This window comes from Chiloscyllium plagiosum, unplaced genomic scaffold, assembly GCF_037043375.1.
Source record: "Chiloscyllium plagiosum isolate Xiang-an unplaced genomic scaffold, Cpla_swu_hap1 HiC_scaffold_23, whole genome shotgun sequence".
Classification (NCBI taxonomy): Eukaryota; Metazoa; Chordata; class Chondrichthyes; order Orectolobiformes; family Hemiscylliidae; genus Chiloscyllium; species Chiloscyllium plagiosum.
Window position 1 is genome coordinate 52,818,903 of NW_028270161.1, and position 27,301 is coordinate 52,846,203.

At 40.0% G+C, this 27,301-nt stretch overlaps 1 protein-coding gene across 4 annotated transcripts in view; it reads right to left on the reverse strand.

The window, feature by feature from the left end:
* Positions 1 to 453: 453 nt before the first annotated feature.
* recql (RecQ helicase-like) overlaps positions 454 to 27,301 on the reverse strand; it is a 48,402-nt gene continuing 21,554 nt past the window's right edge. For all 4 annotated transcript variants that reach the window (XM_043713434.2, XM_043713435.2, XM_043713436.2 and 1 more), the window contains 10 exons: positions 23,569 to 23,735; positions 18,357 to 18,438; positions 13,216 to 13,364; positions 11,267 to 11,384; positions 9,276 to 9,414; positions 7,841 to 7,932; positions 5,764 to 5,983; positions 5,084 to 5,204; positions 3,766 to 3,936; positions 454 to 2,776 (listed from right to left, as the gene is read on the reverse strand). In XM_043713434.2, the coding sequence (XP_043569369.1) occupies positions 3,784 to 3,936; positions 5,084 to 5,204; positions 5,764 to 5,983; positions 7,841 to 7,932; positions 9,276 to 9,414; positions 11,267 to 11,384; positions 13,216 to 13,364; positions 18,357 to 18,438; positions 23,569 to 23,735 (1,241 nt within the window). In that variant the 3' untranslated portion in view covers positions 454 to 2,776; positions 3,766 to 3,783. The remainder of the gene's footprint in view (positions 2,777 to 3,765; positions 3,937 to 5,083; positions 5,205 to 5,763; positions 5,984 to 7,840; positions 7,933 to 9,275; positions 9,415 to 11,266; positions 11,385 to 13,215; positions 13,365 to 18,356; positions 18,439 to 23,568; positions 23,736 to 27,301) is intronic.

Below are 27,301 nucleotides of genomic sequence, written 5' to 3' on the forward strand. Positions count from 1 at the left end.
TTGCAGGAGGCAGGAACCCAGCTCAAAAACTCTGTTTCTGAAGACCCAGAAACAGATGCAAGAGGATATTAATTATGATGATATTTTATTGCAAGGCAAATGCTGTCGGTTTGGATTTTTGTAGTGCTAATTACCAATAAGTAATGTGAGCATGCTGAAATGATTGTCAAGGCATATAAAAAATACCAACAATTGTGTCGGAATTGGATATTCAGAATTTTGTACCCCTTTCTGAATTGTCACTGAATTTTAAGGGCTGCAACCTGTTATGAACAAATGTCTGATCCAGATTATAAGATGATACCCTTGTTACTTTCTATTAAGATGTAAAACCGAGGCTATCAGTGGATTGAAAACCAGGGACAAATATCTGCCCATATTTATCTTTGCACTAATTTTAATTTTTCAGTTGCATGCTCCGAATGACTTTGACACAGGTAAACTTCAGCATAGTATTGTGAACTTGGAAATTTTATTTCAACAAAGCATGGGACAGCACATCATATGAAAGAAAGCAATAGCTTGAAATACATTATAGATAAAATGCAGAAATATGGAAGTAAAAAGTGGTGTACTTGAATAAATGCTGATGGAATGATTGGTTTACCAAAATTGACAATATTGAACAAATAGGTATCATAATTGTGCCAAGCATCAGTAATGCTCCAGATTCCGAGTCACAGCAAGAGGTGCCTTCTATTTATGCTGATGCAATTATCACTGACAGTGGTACTCAACTATGAGTTCTCTACCGGTTATTACTGATGGTCAACAGGAGTGAAAACTCAATCCAAACTCATGATTGTGTTAAGAAGTAGGTACTTGAAGTACTCAATAAGTAATTTGAATAGTATAAACAGACAAGGCTTTTGCCATTTTGGCTTTGTACTGTTCAGCAGAATTGTCTGAGGGGCACCCACACAAAGGTGCCACAACCTGTTCCACATATTGACAGACAGTCTCATTGTTTCCTTTCTAATTAAAGTATACTTCATTTATAGTCAACTTTGGAAATAAACTTCATAAAGTTAATTAAGATATTTTTACTGTTTTATAATTTTACTAAATCTTCAGAAATCAAAGAGCTGTTTTAACCAATGATGGCGTAAATTTTCTCTCAATTGGTAAACTCTTTATCTAATTATGTAATTGATCACAAAGTGAATACCGTTCCATGGGTGCAGTGATGTGGTGGCCATGACAGATCAGATATGCTGTTGGGTGGTGGACACCAATGTCGTGGTGCAATCCCCAGCTGGGGCCATTTTTGTTATTTTTGTTCCCATCTGTGTGTCTCAGTGTATATACAACTGCTCCCAGCATCAAAGTCTAGGACAGAAGTAGGCGTGGAGAGTTCTTGATACCAACATATTCCCAAACCCTCTGTCAATGCAATCTCAAGATTGGTGCATTAATTTGAACCAAAGGCAATTTTTTTTTTCTCTGTCTTGCTCTCCAGCAATAAGCAGTATTAAATTTCCAATGGCAGCCTGACATAGTGAAGATTGAGCAAGCCGTTATTAGGTGAAAACAGATGGACCTTGCACTCTATGGTGCAGCACTTTACAGCTCCAACATCCGACACCCATCTCAACCCAATTCTGGTTTACACCACGACTTACATTGTAGCAGCGGTACACTTTTCCATCTGAGGCATTCAAGTGTCTAATTAAGGTGATGATTTCAGTGCAGTGTTATGACAGCACTGTTTTTTGGATGAGATGTTAGAAAGAAACTGTCTCCTCTCCAGGCGGAGGTTAAAGATCCCACAGCAGTTGTAAAAGAGTCAAGAGCTCTTTCTTTTCAAAATTTCAGTCATTACCACATTACTATGTGGAAATTGGTTACTGCATTTCATAAGTACTTAACTGGCTGTGAAGCAATTTGAGACATCCTGATGTCCAAAGGCACTATAGAAATGCTAGTTCATTCAACCATGGTGTACATTGCAACGGTACTGCATGATTAGTGGCATTGTCTAAAAAAAAAATGTGAAAAATCTACAATTCCACAAACAATTTAGACACAAAATTGGTACAGTTTTGCCCTAGGCAAAATGAAATCATTAACATATAAAAGTGATGCAATATTTTATTGCACTTATTTACAAAAAACTACAAAACATTATCTTGGCCAGTTTTATCAATGTATAAGGAGCTCCACTTTCAGCAGCCTGTAACTATAGTCTTGTGATCAGAGAGAAATAGATTTGTCATTCAGGTGAAATTTTTATTTTAGCCGAGATGATAGAACATTGCAGTGAAGAGTGAAAATGGTGTGTGCATCAATTTAGGGAATATTACGCTAAATTGTTTTTGGCAAGACTCCTTTGCCATTATGATTATCGCCTGTCTTTCAATTTTTTGAAATTGTAAACATTTGTTTCCACATTGATTTGTTCAAGTCCCTAGCCACCCATTCTCACCATTCTATTGCTTATCTCAATAACTGCAAAAATGCATAGCTTTTTAAAAACATCATGCTTAAAATGTGCAAAATTTGTAATATTGCTGATTACTGCAAGCAATAAGCCTTTCTTCACGTTTTGTGGAGCTGTTAGTTCTGAAACAGATTTTTAGCTGGTGCACTATAATGACGTTTGTGATTACAAATCATACTTCTGCAGCATTAGGGTTCCTCTTAACCCTTTCTTTTCCCCCTCAGCTGAGGAGTTTTGGCAAGCTTGCTTTTGCTGAAAGCTTTCTAATTGTCAGTATCTCTCTTCTCTCCAAACTGAAAAACTATTAATTCACCTCATTAATGGAACAGTCTCCTCCTGAGGATAAAGCAAAACAAAAAGTCTTGTTACTGTGCAGTTCTTACAAATACTAGCCTTAGTTTATTTTCTGGGGTTCGGAACAAAAGAGAGTGATTAACAGATACAGTGTTCCGCCCAAGGATGGATAAGATGGCACAAGTGTAACTATCTTTTTCTGACCTATGAGATCACTACTTACTGCCTGAATAAGCATTAATTCAACTAGCATTGACAGCGAGGAAAATAACGTTTTCACCCTATTTGTTAGTCTGTCTGTATTTCAAAAACCAACGTACAGATTACAACAAATAATTTGCTGCAGAGGATGGATATGACCCAAGGAAGAACTGATTAGTTTTTGGCAAAACTATGGATACAGATCCTGAACTTCTTGCAAAGATCCAACAATATTGGGAAGATTGGGTGATTCTTTTAGAATGGATTGAATCAGATGCTGTGTTGAAATTTGTCACAGCTATCACAATATGTAGAGTTTTCGTAGCAGGGTTATTAAATATTAATTAGCTCTGGTGAAATACAAGCTCTTAAATAAGAATATTTTTGAGTTTTGTAGTTACAGAGTAAAAGCTTCAAGGAAGTGCTATGGAACTATAATAATCTGAGCAAGGCGGAGGTATGCACTGGACTGAGTGTCCTCTTCACTTCTTTGTTATTGCAATTCCCTGGCATATCATACTGAACTACATTTGGGAGGGGAGCGGAGGTCTTCGGATGAGCATCTGAGAAGTTAACTTACTTTGCGTTCTATTCTTCCAAATCTTCAAGGAAGTATTCACAAGATCACTCCAGGTCATAGTAAGAGTGGTGTATCGCTGTTTTGAGTTCACTTATGAGATAGGGCATTGATACAAAATTATAGCTTTCCCTCATGACCTTGACAGCATTAAAATTGTTAAGTTTTAAAGATTTAATGTAGCATAGGATCTGTTAACCAAACAATGGATGAGGTGAAATGTTGGAAAAGCATAGAGTCAACTATTTCTTACTGTTCGAGTAGAGGCGAATCAGTCCAGGATAAATGGGTTATCCTCTGGCACCTTGCTTTTCTTGTTTGGGGTTACTTTGCCTGCAGTAGAAGTCGGTTTACGCTTATTCCCAGTCTCTTTCTGCTGAGCACTTGTGACTTTTTCTGGCACTTCCTCAGCAGAAGAATCCAACTACAGATGAAGACGAGTGTTAGACCTTTTTAAATCAAACATTAAGCAAACTAGTACAATTTTCGTTTACAAAAGCAGAAATCGCTGGAAAAGTTCAGCAGGTCTGGCAGCATCTGTGCAGAGAAATCAGAGTTAATGTTTGCTGTCCAGTGACCCTCAGGACATTAATTCTGATTTCTCTCCACAGATGCTGCCAGACCTGCTGAGCTTTTCCAGCAATTTATCTTTTTGTTTCTGATTTCCAGCATCTGCCATTCTTGCAGTTTTTATTCAGTACATTTTTCTTTATTTCTATTGACATGAACCCAAGTTTCTCTCCAAAACTAGGTACAAAATGCCTGATCACTGAATCAATTAAACAGCAATATCAAATGTCCAAAACTAGCACCTCCACATCATAACTGACAACTGGACATTGAGGATTTAAGAGACTACTCCTTAGATGTTAAATGTACAGCAAACGTTAAGTTTGCACATCATCCCTTCAATTAGAGGCCTTTTATGGGTACATCAGGAGTGTTATTACTTGTGTCGATGGTGCAGCTGCAACATGTATCACCTAGAACAAAACAGTAGAGCTGACTGGCATCCATGCCTTGAATTCAACACCCATCATTGCCCCGTCCAATACCATTGGGTTACTGCAAGCACAATCTATAGGATTTTTTTCTTTAATTATTTATTCATCCATAGTGAGCCTTGTCAGTTGGGCCATGATTTGTTGCCATAAATAACAAGTCTTGAGAAGGTTGTGGTGAGCTGCCTTCTCAAGAAGCTGCAATCCAATTTACATCTTGCTATAGTGGCAAATCCAGAGCACTTCATTCCCCTATGCCACTGATAAGGCAGAAATATCATAGAAAATACAACCTCCCCATACCTGATTAGGGACGTATTATCAACCCTTTATAGTCACGGGAGGGACTTGTGCATTACAATTTGGTTACATCATCAGCACAGATGCCACAGCGTACATCCCACCAACCTTTCAGGGTATCAGGATGGTTTAAAACCAAAAAAAAAAGAGCCTTGCCAGTATCTACATACAGACAACATTATCCCCCCTCTTTCTCTATCGTTGTGATCACTCTTTCCACTTTTTCCCATCCCTGGGCCATTTAGTTTTTATTAATTCTTACAATATTACCTTGTTACTTCTCAATTTCATACGCATTGAAATGACATGCTTTTTATTGTTCAGCAGGTTTGCCCTGGGCGCTTCCTTCAAGTATGCAATTGTGGCGAATGCAGTAAAGCTGAACTCTTCTCTGTAAGTCAAACAACAATTCAATTATACTGAACTGGAGCATTGAATTACAATTAATTTCAGTTAATCTTAAATGGGCGATTTCAGAAAATAAGTCCGCTGAAGATGCTTAGAAATTTAAGCATATTTATGGAAGATGTAATTTGATCCCCTGATACTATGTACAGCAGTCAACCGTCCAACTCCATTTCCATCTCCAGGTCATATATTCTGCTTTACTCTTATTTTCCAATATCTCGTTTAAATAAGTTACAATTTCTGACAGGACAGCCAATGATAAAGCATTCTACACATTAATACAGTACTCTAACTGCGCAAGGCCATTTTTTTTCCCTCAGCTTTCATCTGTGGAAACAATTATTCATCATTTAACCTCTCGAAACTGTTCATAATTTTCAGGGCCTTCTAGATCTCTCATTTGCCCTTTTCTGTTTCAGTAACAAAACTGCAGTTTTTGCTTCATACCTATAGTCTCATTCTTGTAAATCTTCAATGTTGTCAGTGCATGGCTCTACAGAATCACTTTTTGAGAAAGCTTACCAAGGGATCATGGTACTTACTTCAAGTATTGTTCCAGAAGAAGATGGACAATTAGTTCTTCCATTTCACTCCTGGAGAGATTTGGAGGGCTTACAGAAGCCACCCGGAGTTTGGAAGGACCTTTTCCATTCCAGGCTTCAATTAATTTCAGTGGGGTGAGCTTTTCACCGAGCTGTTCAGCTTGTTTCAGGATTTTGATCAGATCAGCACAGTAACTTGTGACATCAACCTTTTCATATGCTGCAAAGCAAAACAAAAAGTGCATCACCCAGCATCAGAAAGGACTGCTTTTCATTCTACACAGAAAACAGGAGCAAGTTGGGCTTTTTGCCTATTGTGCCAGCACTGCCATTCATTATGATCAAAGCTAATCATCCAAATCAATAGCCTGTTCCTGTTTTCTCCCCCATATTCTGTAATCCCTTTAGCCCCAGTGCTACATCCAACATATTCTTTAAATCATGCACTCTGTCGGACTCAATTGCTTTCTGTGGTAGTGAATTCCACAAGTTCACTCCCCTCTATGTGGAGAAACGTTAGCACGGTTTGTCCCTTTTGAGTGTTTCTAGCATTTTCAGTTTGAAATACCTCTTCCATGGCTGGTTACAGTTACAGGATGCTGGTTAAATATAGCCAAGTGCCACATGTTTCAATAATACAAGTATGTGCAGGGGTGAGTAGCAATCCTGTCTGCCAGCTATCTGACCCTACTGACAGAGTTTTCGTTATTACATGTGTACGTGTCATTTTTAGCAATCGCGATTATTGTTGTGTGAAACACAATCACTGACTGGCAACTGAGAACAATAGAAATAAGAAACTTAGGTGCTGAGTATAGAACAGAATAACTCTATACTAATTATTTTATTTATAAAATATAAATAATGACTAAAGCACTATGATATGCCAATGTTTATATAGTTTATTATAAAATACACTTTTGGTGTGTGAGGAACGCCCAAATTACTAATGCTTCAGTTTTGCTTTTAATTAAGTGATCTTGAATCCCGGATAATATTTTCTCAGGTCATATTGCCCATGTCACAGGAAGTGTTCAGAATTATTTTCTGAACTCAACGCTTGCAACTTCATTCCATTTCTCTGAACAAGAATCGTGTTTTGGTAATACTGTGGAATCTACACAATAGTGCACAATTATTTCTGCAGTGTTTCAGAATAACAGTGGCTCAGTGGTTAGCACTGCTGCCTCACAGCACCAGGATTCCAGCCTTGGGCAACTGTCTGTGTGGAGTTTGCACATTCTCCCAGCGTCTGCCTGGGTTTCCTCCCACAGTCCAAAGATGTGCAGGTCAGGTGAATTGGCCATGCTAAATTGCCCACACTGTGAGGTGCATTAGTCAGAGGGAAATGGGTCGGTGTGGACTGGTTGGGCCGAAGGGCCTGTTTCCACACTGTAGGGAGTCTAGTCTAATTTATATAGTAAATGTTTATTTTTGTTCATATGAACTCATTGGGTGTTCCTAACGAAATAAGTGAGTTGCACAGCATGTGTTTCCTTCAGTTCAACTCATTCATGCCAAATAAATATCCTAAATCTAGTCTGATTTGCCAGCATTTGGCCCATATCCTTCTAAAACCTTCCTATTAAGAGGCATCAGCATGAGTCCTGAAATGTTGTATTTGTACCAGTCTCCACCACTTTCTCTGGTAGCTCATTTCATACATGCACCACCCTCTATGTGAAAAAGTTGCTCCTTAGGTCTCTGGGTAATCCAAGATAGAGTATGGAAAAAAATTGTGGCTGTGTTGTTTTTTTTTTAAGCATTTTCCGTGTTGGGAGCAGATTTCCTCGAACGTTTGGAGCAGTAATTACTGTTTTATAAGCTGTGCATTGTTTTGGAACTTTGAAAAAAAGGTCAAAACAACAGCATTTTTGAAAAAGGAGGAGAGGGACAAAAAAAAGAGAAGTAAACCTGCACACCTGGGTGACCCAGCAGTGAACTTTCACTGCTGACTGCCTCAGCTATTTAGTTTCAAGTATCATGGACATCGGAGTTTGTTTTAAGAAAATAAATTTAGAAAGGAAATATATCAACAAAACAAATCAAGACCTGAAAACTCTGAAAAGTACTTTACATGTTTCACTGTTGCAGTTGTCACACATTTTGTTGCACTTTGTCGAATCCCAAACTTCATCAAAATACTGTGCTATCTGCACACGTCTACACCTGGAAATAAAGCGCAATGACAGATTACTATAAAGTTCCAAGTTTTGTTTCTGTACAATCACATGAAATTTAATTAGGTTCCAATGAGAATTTGCGCAGCAATGTGAATGTAACCTGCTTCAGATTACACCAGCATCAGTGTAACTGTAGTGTGCAAGAATACTGTCACAACAGTGTCAAAATTTCAGCTACTGGTTTTCAAATTCCATCATCTGATTTTAATACTTGGGAGATTCAAAGACTAAAGTAGTTTTAAAAAGGAAAGAACTGACTTAAAGTAGCCACGGCAACCAGCTGACTACACAATTAGTCAAGATTCATGAAACCAACATTTAAAAAAAATGCGTCTGAACTGAGATTAATATTTTTTATTAACAGTTACTGAAACAAGTTCAGTGAAGAAATCCTCATTTTCCAATGTAATTTATACCTGTCGGATAGGTCTCACAAATTGGAGATGAAGGTCATCAGCTGAAGTTGTCAAGCTTGGAATCAATTAACTCAGATATTAAAATGAATCAGGAAGCTGCTCTGGCAATGCAGGGGAACTGGGTTTGTGACTGGAATCAGCTGGTGAAACTGCTGTTTCTGTCTGTCTGTCTGACTCAGTCTCCTAACAAATCATAGAATCCCTACAGTGCAGGAGCAGGCCATTCAGCCCATAGTGTCCATACCAACCCTTTGAAAAGCATCCCACCTAGACCCATCCCCCACTACCCCTTCCCTACATTTTCCCATGGCCAATCCACCTAGCCTGCACATTGCTGGAGACTATGGGCAATTTAGCATGGCCAATTCACCTAACCTGCATATCTCTGGACCGTGGGAGGAAACCCACACAGAAACATAGAGAACATACAAACTCCACACAGACAGTCACCCAAGGCTGAAATTGAACTCAGGTCCCTGGTACTGTGAGGCAACAGTGCTAACCACTGAGCCATCATGTCACCCTGAAAAGAGTCCCTTATCCCCACAAGGAAGAGAGCCTGGTCACACATCTCTGAATCATAAAAAAAACATCAAAATATCAAGAACATAAAGGACAATTGAATAATTTGCGACTGCTGATAATACAAGACACCAATTAAACAACTGTGATATCAGATTAAAACCCACTCAAGGGCACCCTAAAGGGGAACTGGCAGAATTTGTACTTTGATTTCTAGGTGGCAATGTTTCCAGAGGCTTCAATGCCAAACACATTAGGGATTTGGATTTCAACAAAGATCTTCCAAATGAGGATTCAACACCTGAGTTTTAAGACAAGTTGAAAATATATTCTTAAAAAAAAAACAAACAAGAATCAACAGAACCGTTCATTGATGACAGTCTAAAAGCACCTTTGTGAATCCTGACAGTATGCCACCATCTCATACAGTTTCTGCTGTCCTACATTCTCCATAACCACCATTGTGCTTTGCCTGAAGATATCCATAAATCCATAATACAAAACACAATCAGCTTTCAGATCATCTCGACCTAGAAAACACAAGAGGAGAAAGGAGATTATAATGAATCCTTTTGATCAAAAGATGTCTTCATCTCATTAGCTCAATTAACTGCATAAAATGCTGCCTACATTGAAATGTGATCTGGTCTATGTTAGTTAATCCCAGCCAGGGAACAGCAAGATCATCATGGTCTATCTCAGGGGAACAGTAAACAACATTCACATGTGGCATTTTCAGCGGAGAATCTTGACAATACTGACATCTGGCAGCTTGTTCAAAGGTAGCAGAGAAGTCAGACCACACTAAGTCACCAAGTGCACAAAAGGAAAAAAATAAACAGGACTCAGGGCTGGAAAATGCTTCCACAGGTGCAGTTCACAATATGTAAAATGCATGAACACGTTATACCTCCTCAATCTGGCAACCTCAGGCTGGCTCAGAGAATTGCTTTTTAAGTCACTAATTCCTTTACTCCTTCCACCAGCATGTAAGCACTGACTTGTACAAAGGTCTTTCCTTTGTGCAAACATATGACATTAATTCTCAATGGCCATGGTGTTATCAAACATGACTGGTGGCTACTCTCTTCACCTGCCCTAGTGAGCCCATCTTGAGGTCAGGTCTGACTAATGTCTTTCTTCAATGAGTCACTCCTGTATCACGACAGATATGACCTTGTGCTCAAAAATAATCAGTGCTGGGAACTCTTTCTTACTGCACTTTAAACTGTCTATTCAACTCTTAAATGTTGAAAATTGTCTTTACAGCAGTTAAATGGAGAACTCTGCTTGGTCTGCTTTAAGCTGCCATTTACAGAAGTGCTGAGCACTCTGCTTGCCACACTGTAAAATGGGTCTTTTTTGGAAAACCAGAAGTACTATGGATGTCAGTTCACAGATTGCCAGAACCAGAGGGTGCCAGATTGTACAACACAACCAATATTGGGGATCAATTTGCTTGCTGTTCATGATGCATTATAACACAACAAAAAAGGAAAGTAACCAGTTTACTATAAAACAAATTGCAATTTACTTAGTAACTGCATCCTCTAGTTATTAGTACTCGCATCTAGAAAATCTCATCTTGATCACCCTTTAACCAGATGCAGTAATTGATTGAAGCTATTTGAAGGCCCAACTTTGGCTCAACCAACAGAACCTTTGAAACCAGTATCTGCTGACTTTCCTGGAATACTCAATGCAATTCAAACATTGTAAGCAGCAACTTTGTAATTCCGATCTTTTGCAATATAAATGGGCAGTAACATTTGCCCAGTGTTAGCAGCTGCTGATAATAATGTATGTAATTGCAACTGTATTTGATTATGACTTCATATTTAATCTATAATTTAAATAACAAAAGGAACTCATTACGAGGAAATCAAACGTAATTTTGAAGATGATCATGGGCCAAAGAACATTCATTTGTTCATATTTTACATTTATCATGTTGTTAATTCCAAAGGCATTAGTTACTTCAGCTGTATGTTATACAGTGCCTTTAAACTACTGAGTTTGTGAACATATTATAGTCCTCTCCACAATCTAACCCAGATTACTAAAATCTTTAGTTGATAAGAGGGCAAATGTTTTTGGATTAACATCCGAAAGTAAATGGGATAATTAGAGGACTTATTTTTCGCAAAAGGAGGTTATTAGAACATTAAATGATTTTGGGAAAAAAAGTATATCATTCAAATGGCAATTGGATAAATATTTGAAAAGCGAGGGAGAGAAAGAAAGAGCTAAAAATAATCTTTGTTAGTGATAAGTTTTATGTTTCCATGAAAGATACTTAAAAGTGAACACAATGGATAATTTCACTGTTATTTTTGGTTGCTTTGTGATTGTCCTAAATTCACAAGTCTTTTGATACTTCACCTGCCCGTCCACTCTCTTGGTAGTAATTCTCCATTGATTTGCTGACAGTCTGATGGATCACGAATCGCACATCAGCTTTATCAATACCCATGCCAAATGCCACTGTTGCCACAACAATCTGAAAAATGAAACATTTGACAATCAGAACCAGCCCATTCAACAATGCATCATTGTACTTTGTAATTCGAGAGTTGGCTTCCCTCTTCCCTATCCTGCAAAAATCACTGAGGGTAAGCACTTGAATTCAAAACTGCAGACAAATTCTGTTATTTGCATTTATCTGTACACCATGCTTAATAGAAATCGGGATGCCATTTTTCACCAATATAAAACAACAGAAAAGCGCTGGTCCATAGTCATTCAATTCAATTCCCTCCCACAACAGGTTGCATCATGGACAACACATGGAATTAAATACTGCTGTTAAATAGAATTACAAGATACATTTTTAGTACAGGTCATTGTTATATGTACAGAAAGGATTGTCTGCGAATTAATGATGCTTGCATTGGAATACAAGTGGATGTTTGTTGCAATTTCATTTAGCATTGTCGCTGAAATAAAGTCTGTTCTATAGATTATTTGCCATGATAGAAGGGATTATTTTCACATTCACTACTTTGACAGTAATCTGGACAATCTGAGACTATCCACATATTGTAGAACTCACCCTTTATTTAAAAATACAGTTGAACAGATAATCGGACTGGCTATCAGCCGTTCTGCATGTATACTGCCTAAGCAATGAACATGGAAATTATTCCGATTAACTTACCAATATGTCACTTACTGCATCTCTCTCTTGCTAGTAGGAAAATGCACAAAAACATATCTCTATTCAATGACTGTTACTGAAAAGTGTTTTACTTTTAAACATGACATTTTGTGGGAAGAGTCCAGTGCAGGTTTGCGCATGTGAGCACCTTTGTACAGAGCAACACTTAGGCTTAAACTGCAATACAGAGTTAGGAATGTCCCTACTTTAACCAATAACTAAAGGCTATGCGTTCCCATTAATGGAAGGAGGATTCATACACGTAACTAACCAAGGTGACAGTGATTGATAGCAGCAACTACAGAGGTTTGGGAAAAGTTTTCAGCGGGCAGTGCAAATTAAGTTTGCACACAAGCTCATTCTCTCAGTCAGGGCTCAGTAGTAGCACTTCCAAATCAGACATTTAGGTGTTCACTGACACGGCACTGTTGCTCTGCCACCTTTCAGATGAGATATAAAACTCAGGCTCTTAAACTAGAGAGGGTTTACCTAGAGGTTGCTGGGTATGAAAGTTTTGAATTAATAAAGGCTGGATAGGCAGAGACTTTTTTTCCACTAGAGTACAGGAGGTTGAGAGCTGACCTTATTGAAGTTTATAAAATCATAAGGGGTGTGATAGGTTTAATGGTAGGTAGGAGACTTCTAAACTAGGGGGCAATATTTTTAAGGTGAAAGGAGAGAGGTTTAGAAATGACATGAGGGGCAATTTGTTTTTAGTATGGAATGAACTTCCTGAGGAAGTGTGGATTTGGGCACTCTTACAGCATTTAGAAGACACTTACGTATATGAATAGGAATGATTTGTAGGAGTACAGGCCAGGAGCAGGCAACTAAGATGAATGTGAAATACTTTGTAGTGCTATTTCAAAGAGGAGGCATGTTTATCAGCATCTTGGGTAGTATTTATCCTGAAACCAAAACTACAAAGCAAAACAGCCCAAAGGATTAAGCCATTGTATTAGTTTGTGGGACCTTGCTGTGCGCAGATTGGATGCCACATTTCCTACATTATAAATTACTACACTTCAAAAGTACTTGATTGGCTATGAAGCGCTTGAGTAGTCCTGTGTTCATGAACACTGTTAGTTGTTCTTTTATTCCAGTAAAGAACCATATTTAAAAAATACATGAAGATCATGAAAAGCTGTTCTCCATCACACTAATTTTACCTGACCTTTATTTTGTTTAAAGTCCAGTCCTTATGAACTTTAGTCTTCGCAGCAGCCTCCATGTTGGCATGGTAACACCCAGCTGCAATGCCGAGTTTTTGCAGACTGCAGGTGACCTGCTCAGTATCTTTCTGAGAAAGGCAATAGATTATTCCTGGTGGAAAAAAAGATTCAGAGAATCAAAATTACAATGCAAACTGCACTACACACTAGTTGTAACACACTTTAAATTGTGCAATATTAGATACAATAATACAGAGACCATAAAATGGATGAAATGGTTTCTACAATTTGAAATATTGCATTTCTGCCAGGTAGCCAGAAAAACACAAACATAATTCTCAATGTGTCTAATGTTAATGAGATTCATTATATATCATCATTATTATTGGAAAACTTGGGTTCTAACAGCAGAGGAAAATGGATTTTGGTTTTCAGTTCTGTGAATCATAATTCCATAGGTTTTAAGATAATTATGGAAAAGGGTGACTGATCCTTGGGTGGAAGTGCTAAATTGGCCAAGGCTAAATCCATATCTGATATCTGTGAGTCTTTTAAAAGCCAACTGACCAGAGTTCAAGACAAGCATGCTCCTGTGAGGATGAAAGACAAGGATGGCAAGATTCAGCAAGCTTGGATGATAGGAGATGTTCTAAGTTTAGTTCGTAAGTTTAGTTTAGATAAAGGAAGCATATATAAGGTTTAGGAAACTAAAATCTAACAAAGCCGTCGAGGAATATAAAAAGCATAAAAGAACTTAATCAAGAATGACGAGGGCTAGAAGGAGGCATGAAATGTCCTTAACTGGTAGAATTAAAGGAAAATCCCAAGGCATGTTAGGAACAAAGGGTAACTAGGGAAGGGGCAGGTCCATTCAAGAACAAAGGAGAGAATTTATGCATGGAACCAGAGGAAATGGGTGAGGTCCTCAATGAATATTTTGCATCAGTATTCACCAAGGAGAAAGATGCTGATGATGGTAAGATTAGAGAGGGGGTTGCCGATAATTTGGGACATTTTAATATTAAAGAGGTGATGATGCTGGGTGCCTTGAAACATGAAGATAGATAAGTCCCCAGTGCCTGATAGAATTTATCCCAGGGTACCGAAGGAGTCAAGGGAGGAAACTGCTGGAGCGTTGACGGAGATCTTTGTATCCTCTTAAGGCACAGGTGAGGTCTCAGAACACCAGAGAATAGGCAATGTTTTTTCTTTGTTTAATAAGGACAATAGGGACGATTTAGAAAATTATAGGCCAGTGATGCTTACATCAGCGGCAGGGAAATTACTGGAGAAGAATCTTAGAGACAGGATTTAGTTATACGTGGAGAAGAATGAATGCATTAGTGATAACATGGCTTTATCAGGGGAGATCTTGTCTCATAAACCTGATTGAGTTTTTTGAGGAAGTGATGAAGATCATTGATGAGGGTAAGGCAGTGGATGTTGTCTACACTGACTTACTAAAGCATTTGACAAGGACCTCATGGTAAGCTTATCCAAAAGATCAAATCACATGAAATGCATGGTGATTTGGGAAGTTGGATACAAAATTGGCTTGGCCTTAAAAAGACAGAAGGTAGTTGTGGAAAGGTGTTTTTCTGACTGGAGGTCTGTGACCAATGGTGTCACACAAGGAATCAGTGTTGGGAACACTGTTGTTTGTAATAGATACAAATGATTTGGATGAAAATGTCAGTGGTCTGATTAGCAAGTATGTACATGACATGAAAATTGATGGCATTGTGGATAGTGAGGAAAAATATCAAAGGATGCAGCAGGATATTGATCAGCTGGAAAGTTGGCGGAGAAATGGCAGATGGACTTTAATTCTGACAAGTGTGAGGTGATTCATTTTGGGAGGTCAAATGCAAGAGGAAAGTATAATGTAAATGGCAGGACTCTTAGAAGCACTAATATACAGAATGATCTTAATGTCCAAAGCCATAGCACCCTTAAAGTAGCAACAAGAGTAGATAAACTGCTAAAGGAGGCATACGGCATGCTTGCCTTCGTCAGTCAGGGCACTGAGTAGAAAGATTTGCAAGTCTTGTTGAAATTATAGGACTTTGGTCAGGCCACACTTGAGAATACTGTGTACAATTCTGATCACCACACTTTCGGAAGGATGAGGTGGTTTTGGATAGAGTGCAGAAGAGGTTTACCATGCTGTGGTCTGGATTGGAATGTATTAGCTATAAGGAGAAGTTAGACAAAACTTGGGTTGTTTTCACGAGAGTGTCAGAGGCTGAGGGAAGACCTGATAGATGTACATTAAATGATAGAATGTAATGGATAGGATGGATTGTCAGAGTCTCTTTCCCAGATTGGCAATGTCAAATGCTGGAGGGCAAAAGTTTAAGGTGATGGAGGCAAGTTTAAAAAGATGTGCAAGAAAAGTATTTCTTACACAGAGGGTAGTAGGCGCATGGAAAGTGCTCTGGGGAGGTAGGAAAAGCAGAGAGGATAGCAAAGTTTAAGAAGCATTTACACAGACACATGAACAGGCAGGTAATGGAGAGATATGAACCATGTGCACATAGATGGGATTAGTTTAGGAGAGAATCATGGTCAGCACAGACATAGTGGGCTGAAAGGCCTGGTCCCATGCTGCACTTTGTGTGGTCTAAGATCTGACCAGGTTTCTATCAACACCTCCACCTCCCTCCCCACCCCCTACTAAGCAAAAGAAAACTTGTAGTCTACCAATCAAAATTTCCCTTTGAGACTAAACTTGTCCAGCATTACCATTGTAACACAAATCAATATCAGTGTTGGAGGATACAAGTATGGTTCTGTTAGATTGAAATTGACAGGAAACTTAAAATCACCATCCTTACAGGTAAAAAGGTACAGTTACAACATTTAAAAGACATTTGGATAGGTGCCTGAATAGGAAAAGATTTAGAGCAACATGGGCGCAACACAAGCAAGTGGGAGTAGTTTAGTTTGGGAACCAGTCAGCATGGATGAGTTGGACCGAAAGGTCTGTTTCAATGCTGTATGATTTTATGACCTATAAGCAAGATTACAAGAGAGGAAAGATGTAGGTGTTTTGAAACTGAGCTCATTCCCAAATCTACTCCAGAATTGCCCACATCAGCATCTTCAAAGGGGACCTACTTACTGTCTTTTACTGTTCCATATAGACAATATTCCAAACTGTACTCTCACTGAGTATGTGCTGACCTACCACCAGGACAGACATACCAAAAATGGCAACCCAGTGTTATGGTGTCAGGGGAATACGGTTCTCTCACTGCTCATTGACTCAAAACCCCACGAGGTCTAATTGTATCAGATCATAGGAAAGGTAATCTCCTGCTGATTACCTTCCATTGACAAAACTTCAGCTGATTAGTCTGTACTCCTCCATGTTGAACACAGCTTGGAAGCACAGAGTGGGAAGGACACTGAATGCACTTTTGGTGGGGTCTTCAATATTCATCACCTCGAGTGGCTCAGCAGCACCACTCCTGACAGAGCCGGCCAAATTCTAAAAGATACAGCTGCTAGACTGGGTCTGTAGAATGGAGAAAGTGAGGACTGCAGATGCTGGAGAACAGAGCTGAAAATGTGTTGCTGGAAAAGCGCAGGTCAGGCAGCATCCAAGGAGCAGGAGAATCGACATTTCGGGCAGGAGTCCTTCCTGAAGAAGAGCTCATGCCCGAAACGTTGATTCTCCTGCTTCTTGGATGCTGCCTGACCTGCTGCGCTTTTCCAGCAACACATTTTCAGCTCTGGGTCTGTAGAATGACATCCTCAGCAGTTCACCAGTCACAAATGCATTTGTCCATATCAGTACTAGGAGCACTAACCAGGGCTTGGGCGGACAAACTTTTGTCTTCACATTAGGGATACCCTACATCATGTTATGTAACACTACAACCTTCGTAAAATAAGATAGACTGAACGGATCCAACAACTCTGCAGGTGCTGTGGGCTACCTGCAGAGCTGTATTCAGCCATAATCTCTAACTGTATGCCCAGGCACATCACTATTTTACCTTTACATTAAGTTAGGGGATGATACCTGATTCAATAGACACTGCAAGAGGGCATACCAGAACAGCACCAGGCATACCTAAAAATGAAGTGTCAACCTGATAAGCTGCAACACAGGATTACCTGTATTAATAAAAGCAGTGAGCAATGCATCAAAATGATTCAACCGATTAGATCAAAGATTCTACTGTCCAACATCTAGCTTTTAATGGGATGGACAAATTAAGCAATTAGCAGGAAGGGAAGGCACTGCACTTCCCAAGCACATCAGTACAGAAGACAAGTATTGAAGCATTTGCAACCTTCAGTCCAAAATGTCAAGTAGTTGATGCATCTTAACCTCCTTTTGGAGTTCCCCAAATTCCAGGTTTCAGTCAATTCATTCAGTCCATGTGACATCAAGAAAAAGCTGAAGGTACCATATAGTACAGAGGCTACGAGGCCTAACAACATTCTGGTTACAATACTGAAGACCTGTGTTCCAAATGTAGTCCAGTTCCTAGCCAAGATATTCCAGTAAAATGCCAATATCCACTCAGCAAAATGGAAAATTGTCCAGGCATGTCCTGTCCATAAAAGGCAGGATAAACCCCAACCCAACCAATTACTGTCCAAGTCTACGGTTTATGATCAGCAAAGTGCCAGAAAGAATCAAAAACAACACAATTAAACAGAATATTTTGTTGCTCATTCTCCGGTTTTTGATATTTGCTCTTATGACTCTCAAAACAATGTGAACCTTCTTAGGAAATGGCACAGCAGAAAATGTAAAGCTTAGTTTGTCTCTGATGCAAATGAAAGGTTAAAAAGAGTCACACATCAAGGTTAAAAATTACACAGCAGCAAACAAGTCCAATGTCCCAACAACTGGGACAAATGGAAATAGAATAGTTAATTCTGAAATGATCAAAATGTTAATAAGGCAAAGTTATCAAGCAAAGAAATGTAAAGGAATGGAAAACGATGGACAATTCCCTTCACAAGTGTGTACATCTTCCCACATCAACAGGCAAATACACAGATTTTAAAAAAAAACGATGAGATGGCAACATTTTTTGTTCCATCTCCATTGATGGAGACTTGACAGGAGATTATAGCTAGAAGGTTTTCATGGTTGAAATTCAATGTGAAAATAAAATACCGGATTTCCCTTTGTAACGTCCATTGATCATTCGGACTATATCTTCAATGCAGGCTTCAAAACTTGTTGGCTTTTGACGAATCTGTGAAATTAGAAGAAAATACAAGTGCAAATACTGAAAGAACAGCTCGCAGGTCCATTCATAAGCCAAGTTTCCTCATTTGACAAACTTTTTAACATCTGGAACAACTTCTATTCACATAACTTGTTTAATGCAAGTTGGTATCCAGAATTGTTCCATAGAGGTATTACGAAACAAAGCATAATATCGAGCAATCTGAGGAGATACTGTATTAGGTCGGATAGCCAAAAGCTTGGTCAAAGTTGCATCATATACACGCTGTATAAAAAACAAACTTTTCAGACCAAATTTACTCAACAAAAAGTTAGGGGTTGATCTTTGATTGGTAGTGTTTTCAAGGGGCTTACTTACAGCTATAAGGTAGTGGGGGCGCCATCATTAAGAAATATCGAAAAACTGATCAACTATCTCATCATTTGGTCCGATGTCAAGAAACAGTCACAAAAATCACTGAATTTAACTATGCTTCTTATCACGGTCCTTCACATACCAGATAATAACCCATCTCAGTGAAGATTCTTTATCCAGTTCCATGAATGCTAAACTGGTCATGGAGCACCCAATCTTTCAGGAATTGGCATTTAGTTCCAGACTGATCAGCTTTGACATGCTCAGCAGATGCCAGCCAAACATAACAGCCCATCAACATGGTGTTCCTACAAAACTCCAAATTGGCATTGAACTTCAGCCCACTCTCATATGGTCTATTCGGGATGTGCTTCCACTTTAGGAAGCTTCCCCAATCCAGGAGAGCATGTAACAGCCTGAGCAGAACCTGCACTTTCAATGCTGCTCAGGTGTCAAGGGAAGGGCTGCTCTATTGGCAAGGGTCATGCCGACAGTTGCAAATCTTTGACCTCAACCTTGTGCAGGATTTGCAAGTAACGTTTTAATGAATAAATGAATTGAGGTGTTATCAAAATGAATGACACTTTGGCCAAAAGTCAAGGGCTTTTTTTTTTAAACCATAGATTATTTGATTATTTAGGTTTAAAGAATAATCTGAAGGAAGAAAGTAGAGAGGTGGGGAGATTTAGAGAAAGTATTCCAGAGCTTGGGAATCAGGCAACTAAAAAGGTGACCAGCAAATGGGAAAGGGATTAAAATCACAGACATGCAGGAGTTCAGAATTATAGGAGTACAGAGATCTCAGAGGACTGTAGGTCTAGAAGAAATTAATTAGATAGGAAAGAGCAGAGCCATCAAGTTATTTGAAAACAAGGATGAGAATTTTAAAGGAGAATTGAGGACTGCAGATGCAGTGGCGCTGGAAAAGTACAGCAGGTCAGACAGCATCCGAAGAGCAGGAGAGTCGACGTTTCAGGCATGAGCCCTTCATCACGAATGTCAAGACATTCCTTAAACCAGAGCCAATGTAGGGCAACAAGCAGAAAGAGTATAAGTGAATACAACTGGCACAAGGTACAGCAGCAAAGATTTGGATGAGCTCAAACTTAAAGTTTGTACAATGTAGGAGACATATCAGGAATGCATTGGAAGACTTGAGGTAACAAAAACAGGGATGGAGGTAGGAGAAGCACTCTGTTCAAAATACAGATCACAATTTTCTGACAGTAGATCTAAGAGCACTATGCACCTCCAACTTCAACGATTAGAATTATCTACTGGATTGCTTTCCACCATCCACTTCTCTGAAAGCTACAGCTCAGCCAAAACTCTATTATCCAAATCATAGTTTGCTTTAGATCCAATTTTCCCATCACTCCTGTACTTGCTGGCTCTCAGTTTGGCAAGGTTTCCAATTTCAAAATTCTCAAACTTGTGTTCAAATATCAATATGGCTTGACCCCACTTTAATTGCTCCTGCCACACTACTCTTAATGTACTTTGCCTTCTTTGAACTCTGCCTCTTTGCACCCACCATTCATGGGTGCCAAATCCTGGAACCCCATCCATAAAGCTCCCTTCTCCTCGAAGATATTCTGTATTGTTTACATGACTAGATGTTAAATTTTGTTTGATAAACATCAAGGCATTTCACAGCATTGTTAACCAAATGAAATGTCCTATACAAATGTGAATTGGGTCATGTTGTACTTACAGCCAGGAAGACATCACTGCTAAATTGGTTTGGATTCAAGATGCAGATAACAGCACTTGTTTATTCCTCATTTGACCAGGAATTACTAAAGGAAAAATATACAGAGGAACCTCGATTATCTGAACGAGATGGGTAGGCAGTATTTCGTTCAGATAATTGATTATTCGGATGACTAATCCAATGCCTGTCTCCTGGGACTCGGAGTTTTCTGAAGTTTCTTTTTTCCCTCGCTCTGCCTGCCTTGCTCCCTCTCTCTGCCTCTCAGGATTTGTTTCCGAGAAGACACACACACTTGACCGTAAGGGAGCTGCAGCATTGCTGAAGCCTCTCCCTGCCATTGCTTCACTTCAATGGGATTGACAGAGCGAGCATTTGCCGAGTCCGCTCCCCGTTCAGGAGACTAGGCAGCAGCACAGTGGGTCAGTAAACTACCCAGTAAACATGTGTCAGGGTAGTGTGAATCAGGAGGAGATTTGTGTTAAACCCATCTTGCTACTTCCTCAGAGAAAGCTGCCAGTTTTCACATCTGCCAATTACAAAGAGAGAGAGTGCGAGACACACTAGTATTTTCATCTCCCATTCAGGCATCGTATTCATGTAGCCAAGGCCAGCAACTTGGGCTCCAGGGAATATAATTTAAAATTAACAGGGTCAATTTGTGTCATCTCATTCTTTTAATCCTTAGCAAATATTGGGGACAAATAAAAATCCATGGAAAACATCAATTAAATGGTGTGGCCAAGAACCTGTGGAAACCCTGGACAAAATCACTGGTCATCATCTGATCTACAACTGAGTCTTATTAACACAGCACTGCTCATTACAAGCTCGACTCAACTGTTACAGGCATGATGGCCAACCAACTGATTGTAACAGACTATCCTCCAAATTACTACCAGAAATTCATGTATCCCCACATTGGATTTAATGCATTGTGATTTGCAAAAGCTACCCTGGAAAAGCACAAGGCTGTCTTGGGCTACAGTGTAAATAAGAATGAACTAATGTTTGAGCTTGCACCCAATGACAGAGCAGATTTGATGAGCTGAACAGCCTGTTCCTGCTCCTACGTAAGACAGCATTTATTTCTCTGGTGCTGGGCATCAGCATTTCAGTGAAATAAATTGGAGGTACAAGTGTATCTCATGAAGGGATCAGTGACCAGAATCAATGGTCCTGGGGAATCAGCTGGGCTGCAGAAATTTCAATTTCTAAGCAAATCTCTGCTGCTGCTTTGAACCATTAGTCCCAAGCTGCAGGATCTGTTTCGAACTCTCATTCCCACTGTGCAAGTGTCTGCTTAGAATCACCAATCCCACTCTTCAGGATTCCTAAATGCTCCCTTAAGCATAGAGTAACCCTCAGTGAACTCACTTCCTCTCAGTACAGTTGAGGGTGACACATTTTAAGTCAGATTCTGAAAGAAATATTCACTAAACTGTCACTTACAAAATATGGGAATTGACAAAGGAAGAACAAGGCCTAGAATTACTTACACTGCCTCCCTGTGAGGTACCCACAGGTATCAATCACCACATCTCCCTCACTGCTAACAATCCTCTGCCATGGTAAAGTGAGACCAAACTGTACCAAGGCTCCTGAGATGCTCTAATTAGAGCTCTATCTGAGGTGGAACAGCTCTGATCCACAGCAAGACCCACAATGCTTAAAATATGGGTAAGAGAAGGCAGTAAAGCTACAAACATTTGAGAATGTGAGGACATATATGAGGAACCCACTATTAAAGCATACGGGCATTATTTTGAGTGGCCTGTGAAAGAGTGAGATTCTCTGTGCTTGTCAAGGCCACGTCTGCCCAGCTCAGAAGGAAAACAAACAAATAATACAACACTCAGGAGGGGGCAGTCAATCAATAAGAGAGGTTCCTGGGCTGAAGGCAACTTTACTGTAATATTTCAGATCATGAAGGCAATCAATAAACTGTATCCAGTTTGTTTGATATAGAAAATAAAAACATATGGTAAAACACAATTTCATCACACTAAAATATGTATGGGAAACATGAATTAGCAAAGTAAGATAGGTACTTCACAAAGTGGATACACAGGAATTTTCAGAGAAGTGATGGATTAGATTAGGTTAGATTCCTTATAGTGCGGAAACAGGCCCTTCGGCTCAACAAGTCCACACCGACCCTCCGAAGAGTAACCCACCCAGACCCATTCACCTACTCCCTACTAATGCACTTATCACTATGGGCAATTTAGCATGGCCAAACCACCTGACCCACACATCTTTGGATTGTGGGAGGAAACCGGAGCACCCAGAGGAAACCCACGCAGACAGTCACCCAAGGCTGGAATCGACACCGGGTTCCTGGCGCTGTGAGGCAGCAGTGCTAACCAGTGAGCCTCTGTGTCGCCCTGGGATTAATATGGGACAATTAAAGTGCAGAGGCAAAGAGGATTAAAAAAAAAATCTATCACCAACCAAAGCCCAGTTTGATGGAAGGAGACAGAGGTCAGTAATACTCTACATGCCCAAGGAAATTGGTAACAATAGGGTGAAGAGAAATGTAGTTAGCTTCAGAAGTCTAGTGATACATCATAAATAAGTTTTAATCTCTTGGAGTTTAAATGATTGGTTTTAAAAGTCCAAAAGATTCTCTGAAATTGGCCAATCTTTCTCTCCTTCCTTCCCATCATTTTAGGATATGGGGATGACGGACATCTTGAATGACCTTTCAGTTCACATATTTAAGCATGTGTGAGAAAGACTCTGATCAAGAGAGAGCAAATGTGAAGATTTTTGGCATTTGGATTTTGAAGTAGTGTGTACAAAGACAATGCCTTTCATTTTTCCACTCTCTCCCAACCCAATTTAAACTTGTTACTTGATGCCCTAATTGTAAAATGGCTTTTACTGCCAGCTACAACATAAGAAATTAATCACCCTCCAATTCTGAAGAATAATAAACATTGTTGTGGTATCATGTGTTGAATTTGAATGCATTTGACTATGTGCGTAAATTCAAGTAAAACCAACATATTTTACTGAAACTAAAACAAATGAGCAAGTTGTTCAATGTTTCAGTGTATGTTAGGTACCTCATAAAACAGATTGGGTCTGTTGAAGGAAGCTGTAAACATGAGGCATTTGGGGATGCACAGGATTTTTTTCACATCTTCCAAGATATTGCTTGTTGCAGTTGCTGTCAATCCAATTAACGGAGTCTTTGGGAACTGACGTTTCAGGATACCAAGGCTCTTGTAGTCTAGAGGTAACAAAGTTTAATGTTTATCTCTAAAAGCAATACCAGAAATTATGTCTCCTCACCTTTAAGTTTTTCCCATAAATAGTCACTGTGGAAATTTACACCAAAAAGACACTTCGTAATTTGTCTAATCGATATGTTTTAGTAGCTTGAATCTTCTGATCTGAAATAGGGGTACTACCAATATCAGATAAAACGTTGCCTATTTACCTTTAAGGAGATTTTTACTTGAACTTCTGGGCTCGGAGCCTTTCTAGCCAAAGCAGCACAGTGCACTGAAAACAAACATAGAACATAGAACAATACAGCACAGAACAGGCCCTTCGGCCCACAATGTTGTGCCGAATATTTGTCCTAGCTTAAGCACCTATCCACGTGCCTATCCAATTGCCGCTTAAAGGTCACCAATGATTCTGACTCTGCCACTCCCACAGGCAGCGCATTCCATGCCCCCACCACTCTCTGGGTAAAGAACCTACCCCTGACATCTCCCCTATACCTTCCACCCTTCACCTTAAATTTATGTCCCCTTGTAACACTCTGTTGTACCCGGGGAAAAAGCCTCTGACTGTCTATCTATTCCCCGATCATCTTATAAACCTCTATCAAGGCACCCCACATCCTTCTCCATTCCAATGAGAAAAGGCCTAGCACTCTCAACCTATCCTTGTACGATCTATTCTCCATTCCAGGCAACATCCTGGTAACAACCCCAAGCAGCTAATTCCCACAGAGTCAACTGCACTGGGACTTCCTCATGGACCTAATACATGTCCTGTCCTCACTGCTGTAACAACTATCATTCTATTAGGAGACCTGGCCTCAAGGGGTTTGGACTGGATGTCTAGGCCAGCATTTAGTGTTTCTCTATACATTGCTCTAGAGAAGATGGCAGCGGTGAGCAGTCTTCTTGAACCCGTGTAGTCAATTTGGTGTACCAAATGTTAGAAGAGAGAGAGTTCCAGGCTTTTGACCCAGCAACAGAGAAGGAATGGTGAAATATTTCCAAATCAGCACAGTGAGGAGCTTGGACAGGAACTTGCTGATGATGGTGTTTCTTATTTACTCCTGCCCTTCTAGATGGTAGTGGCTGTGGCTTTGGAAGGTATTGTTGAAGGTACCTTGCTGACTTTCTGCAATACATCTTACTGCTCCTGTATATTGGTGTTGGAAGAGAGAGAATATTGAACATGAAGAATGGGGTGCTAATCAAGCAGGTGCTCTTTCTTTGAGTTTAGAACATTGCTGGAGTTCCACTCCAACCATGTTGCGAATGTTCTATCCCATTTCTGATTAGACCTCCTGGAGTGCGACAGGATTTTTGGAGGGGGTTGCGTGTCAGTTATTTAATGCAGTACTCCTAGCCTCTGATCTACTTTTGTAACCACAGTATTTGTATGGCTAGTCCAGTTCAGTTTCTGACCAATGGTAAGATGTTGATAGCGGGGGATTCAGTGATGGTAATGCCTTTGAATGTCAAGGGCCAATGGTTACATTCTCCCTTTTTGGAAGTGATCATCGCGTGGAATTTTTGCGATGTGAATGTCATTCACCACTTATCAGCCCCAGACTATTGTCCAGGTCTTGCTACATTCGGACATAAATCACTTCAGTATCTGAGGAGTTGTAAATGGTGCAGAACATTCTGCAGTGAACATCCCTATTTCTGACCATATGATTGAAGGAGGTGTTGAGGCAACTGAACATGGCTGTGCCTCAAATATACTACTCTGAGGAACCCCGGCAGCGATGTCCTGGAGCTGAGATGACTGACCTCCAACGACCACAGCCATCTTCCTCTGCACTAGATAAGACTCCAAACAGCATAATCTTCCCATTGATTCCCACTGACTCTAATTTGCCTCCTTGATATCACACTTGCTCAAACGTGGCCTGGCCTTGGTGTCAGTGGGGGTAAGTTTCCACCTCTAGAATTCCATTATTTTGTCCATGTTTGAACCAAGGCTCTAATTAGCAGTCCTAGCAAAAACCAAACTAAGCATCAGTGATCAGGTTATTGCTAAGCAACTGCTGCTTAATAGCACAGTTGATGACCACAGCAACCAGTTTACTGATAATATAGAGTAGATTGTTGAGGTAGTAAGTTGCTAGATTTGAATTGTTCTGCTTTTTGCAGACAGGACACACCTAGACAATTTTCCATATTGTCGAGTCAATACCAGTTTTGTGGTTCAGATTGACCAGGGGGACAACAACTTCATGAGCTCAAGTCTTCAGTACTAATGCCAGAAGACTGTCAGCTCCCATTGCCTGTGCAGTATCTAGTGCCTTCTGCTACTTCTTGATATCATGTGAAGTGAAATGAATTAGCTGAAGACACTGTGACAGGTTGCCAGAGGAGGTCAAGATAGATCATCTATTTGGCACTTCAGATTGATATTCAGATGTTACAAAAGCTTCAGCCTTGTCTCTTCACTGATGTGCTAATTATTAAAGATGATGTAACTCTGGACCCTCATCTTTCAGTGAATTGTTTAATCATCCACTGCCATTTACGATTGGATATGGCAGAACCGCAAAGCTTAGATCGGATTCATTGGTTATGGAATTGCTTAGAAGAGAAAATGAGGTCTGCAGATGCTGGAGATCAGAGATGGAAATGTGTTGCTGGAGAAGCGCAGCAGGTCAGGCAGCATCTAGGGAACAGGAGAATCGACGTTTCGGGCATTAGCCCTTCTTCAGGAATGAGGAAAGTTTGTCCAGCAGGCTAAGATAAAAGATAGGGAGGAGGGACTTGGGGAGGGGCCCCTCCCCCAAGTCCCTCCTCCCTATCTTTTATCTTAGCCTGCTGGACAAACTTTCCTCATTCCTGAAGAAGGGCTAATGCCCGAAACGTCGATTCTCCTGTTCCCTAGATGCTGCCTGACCTGCTGCGCTTCTCCAGCAACACATTTCCATCTATGGAATTGCTTAGCCCTGTCTTTCATTTGCTGCCGATGCAACTTATTTTCACATGTGTCTGGTGCAATCCTGGCATGCCCTGCTGACCTCTTTATAGAAGGGAGGTTGATCCCAGTTATGCTGGAATGGGAGATATGCCAGCCCAGGAGGTTGCAGATTGAAAATTCTGCTGCTGGTATCCAATAGCACATCATGGATTTCTAGTCTTGAGTTCCTAAATCTGTTTGAAGTGCACATGGACAGTGGTATCTGCAGCAGACAGATTGGTGAGAATAATGCCAAGTATGGGGTTCCCTCTTGTCGACTCACTGCTGCATACTCAGTCAAGCAATTATGCTCTTTAAGTCAGGACTGGCTTGGTCTGTTGTGCTGCTCCCAAACCACTCCTGAAGAAGCACACTGAAGTCCCTTACCCAAAGTAAAATCTGCACCTTTCCCCATGCTTTCCCCAGTTGTTGTTCAGGATGGTTGCAAGGGCAATACAAGGTAATCAGAGATTTCCTTGCCCATGTTTGGCCTGATGCCAGGAAAATTCATGCGGTCTGGAGTCAATTTGAGTACCCTCAGTGTCGGAAAATAGATTATTATCCAAATGGTGATAGATTGGGAAAGGGGGAGATGCAATGAGACCTGGGTGTCCTTGT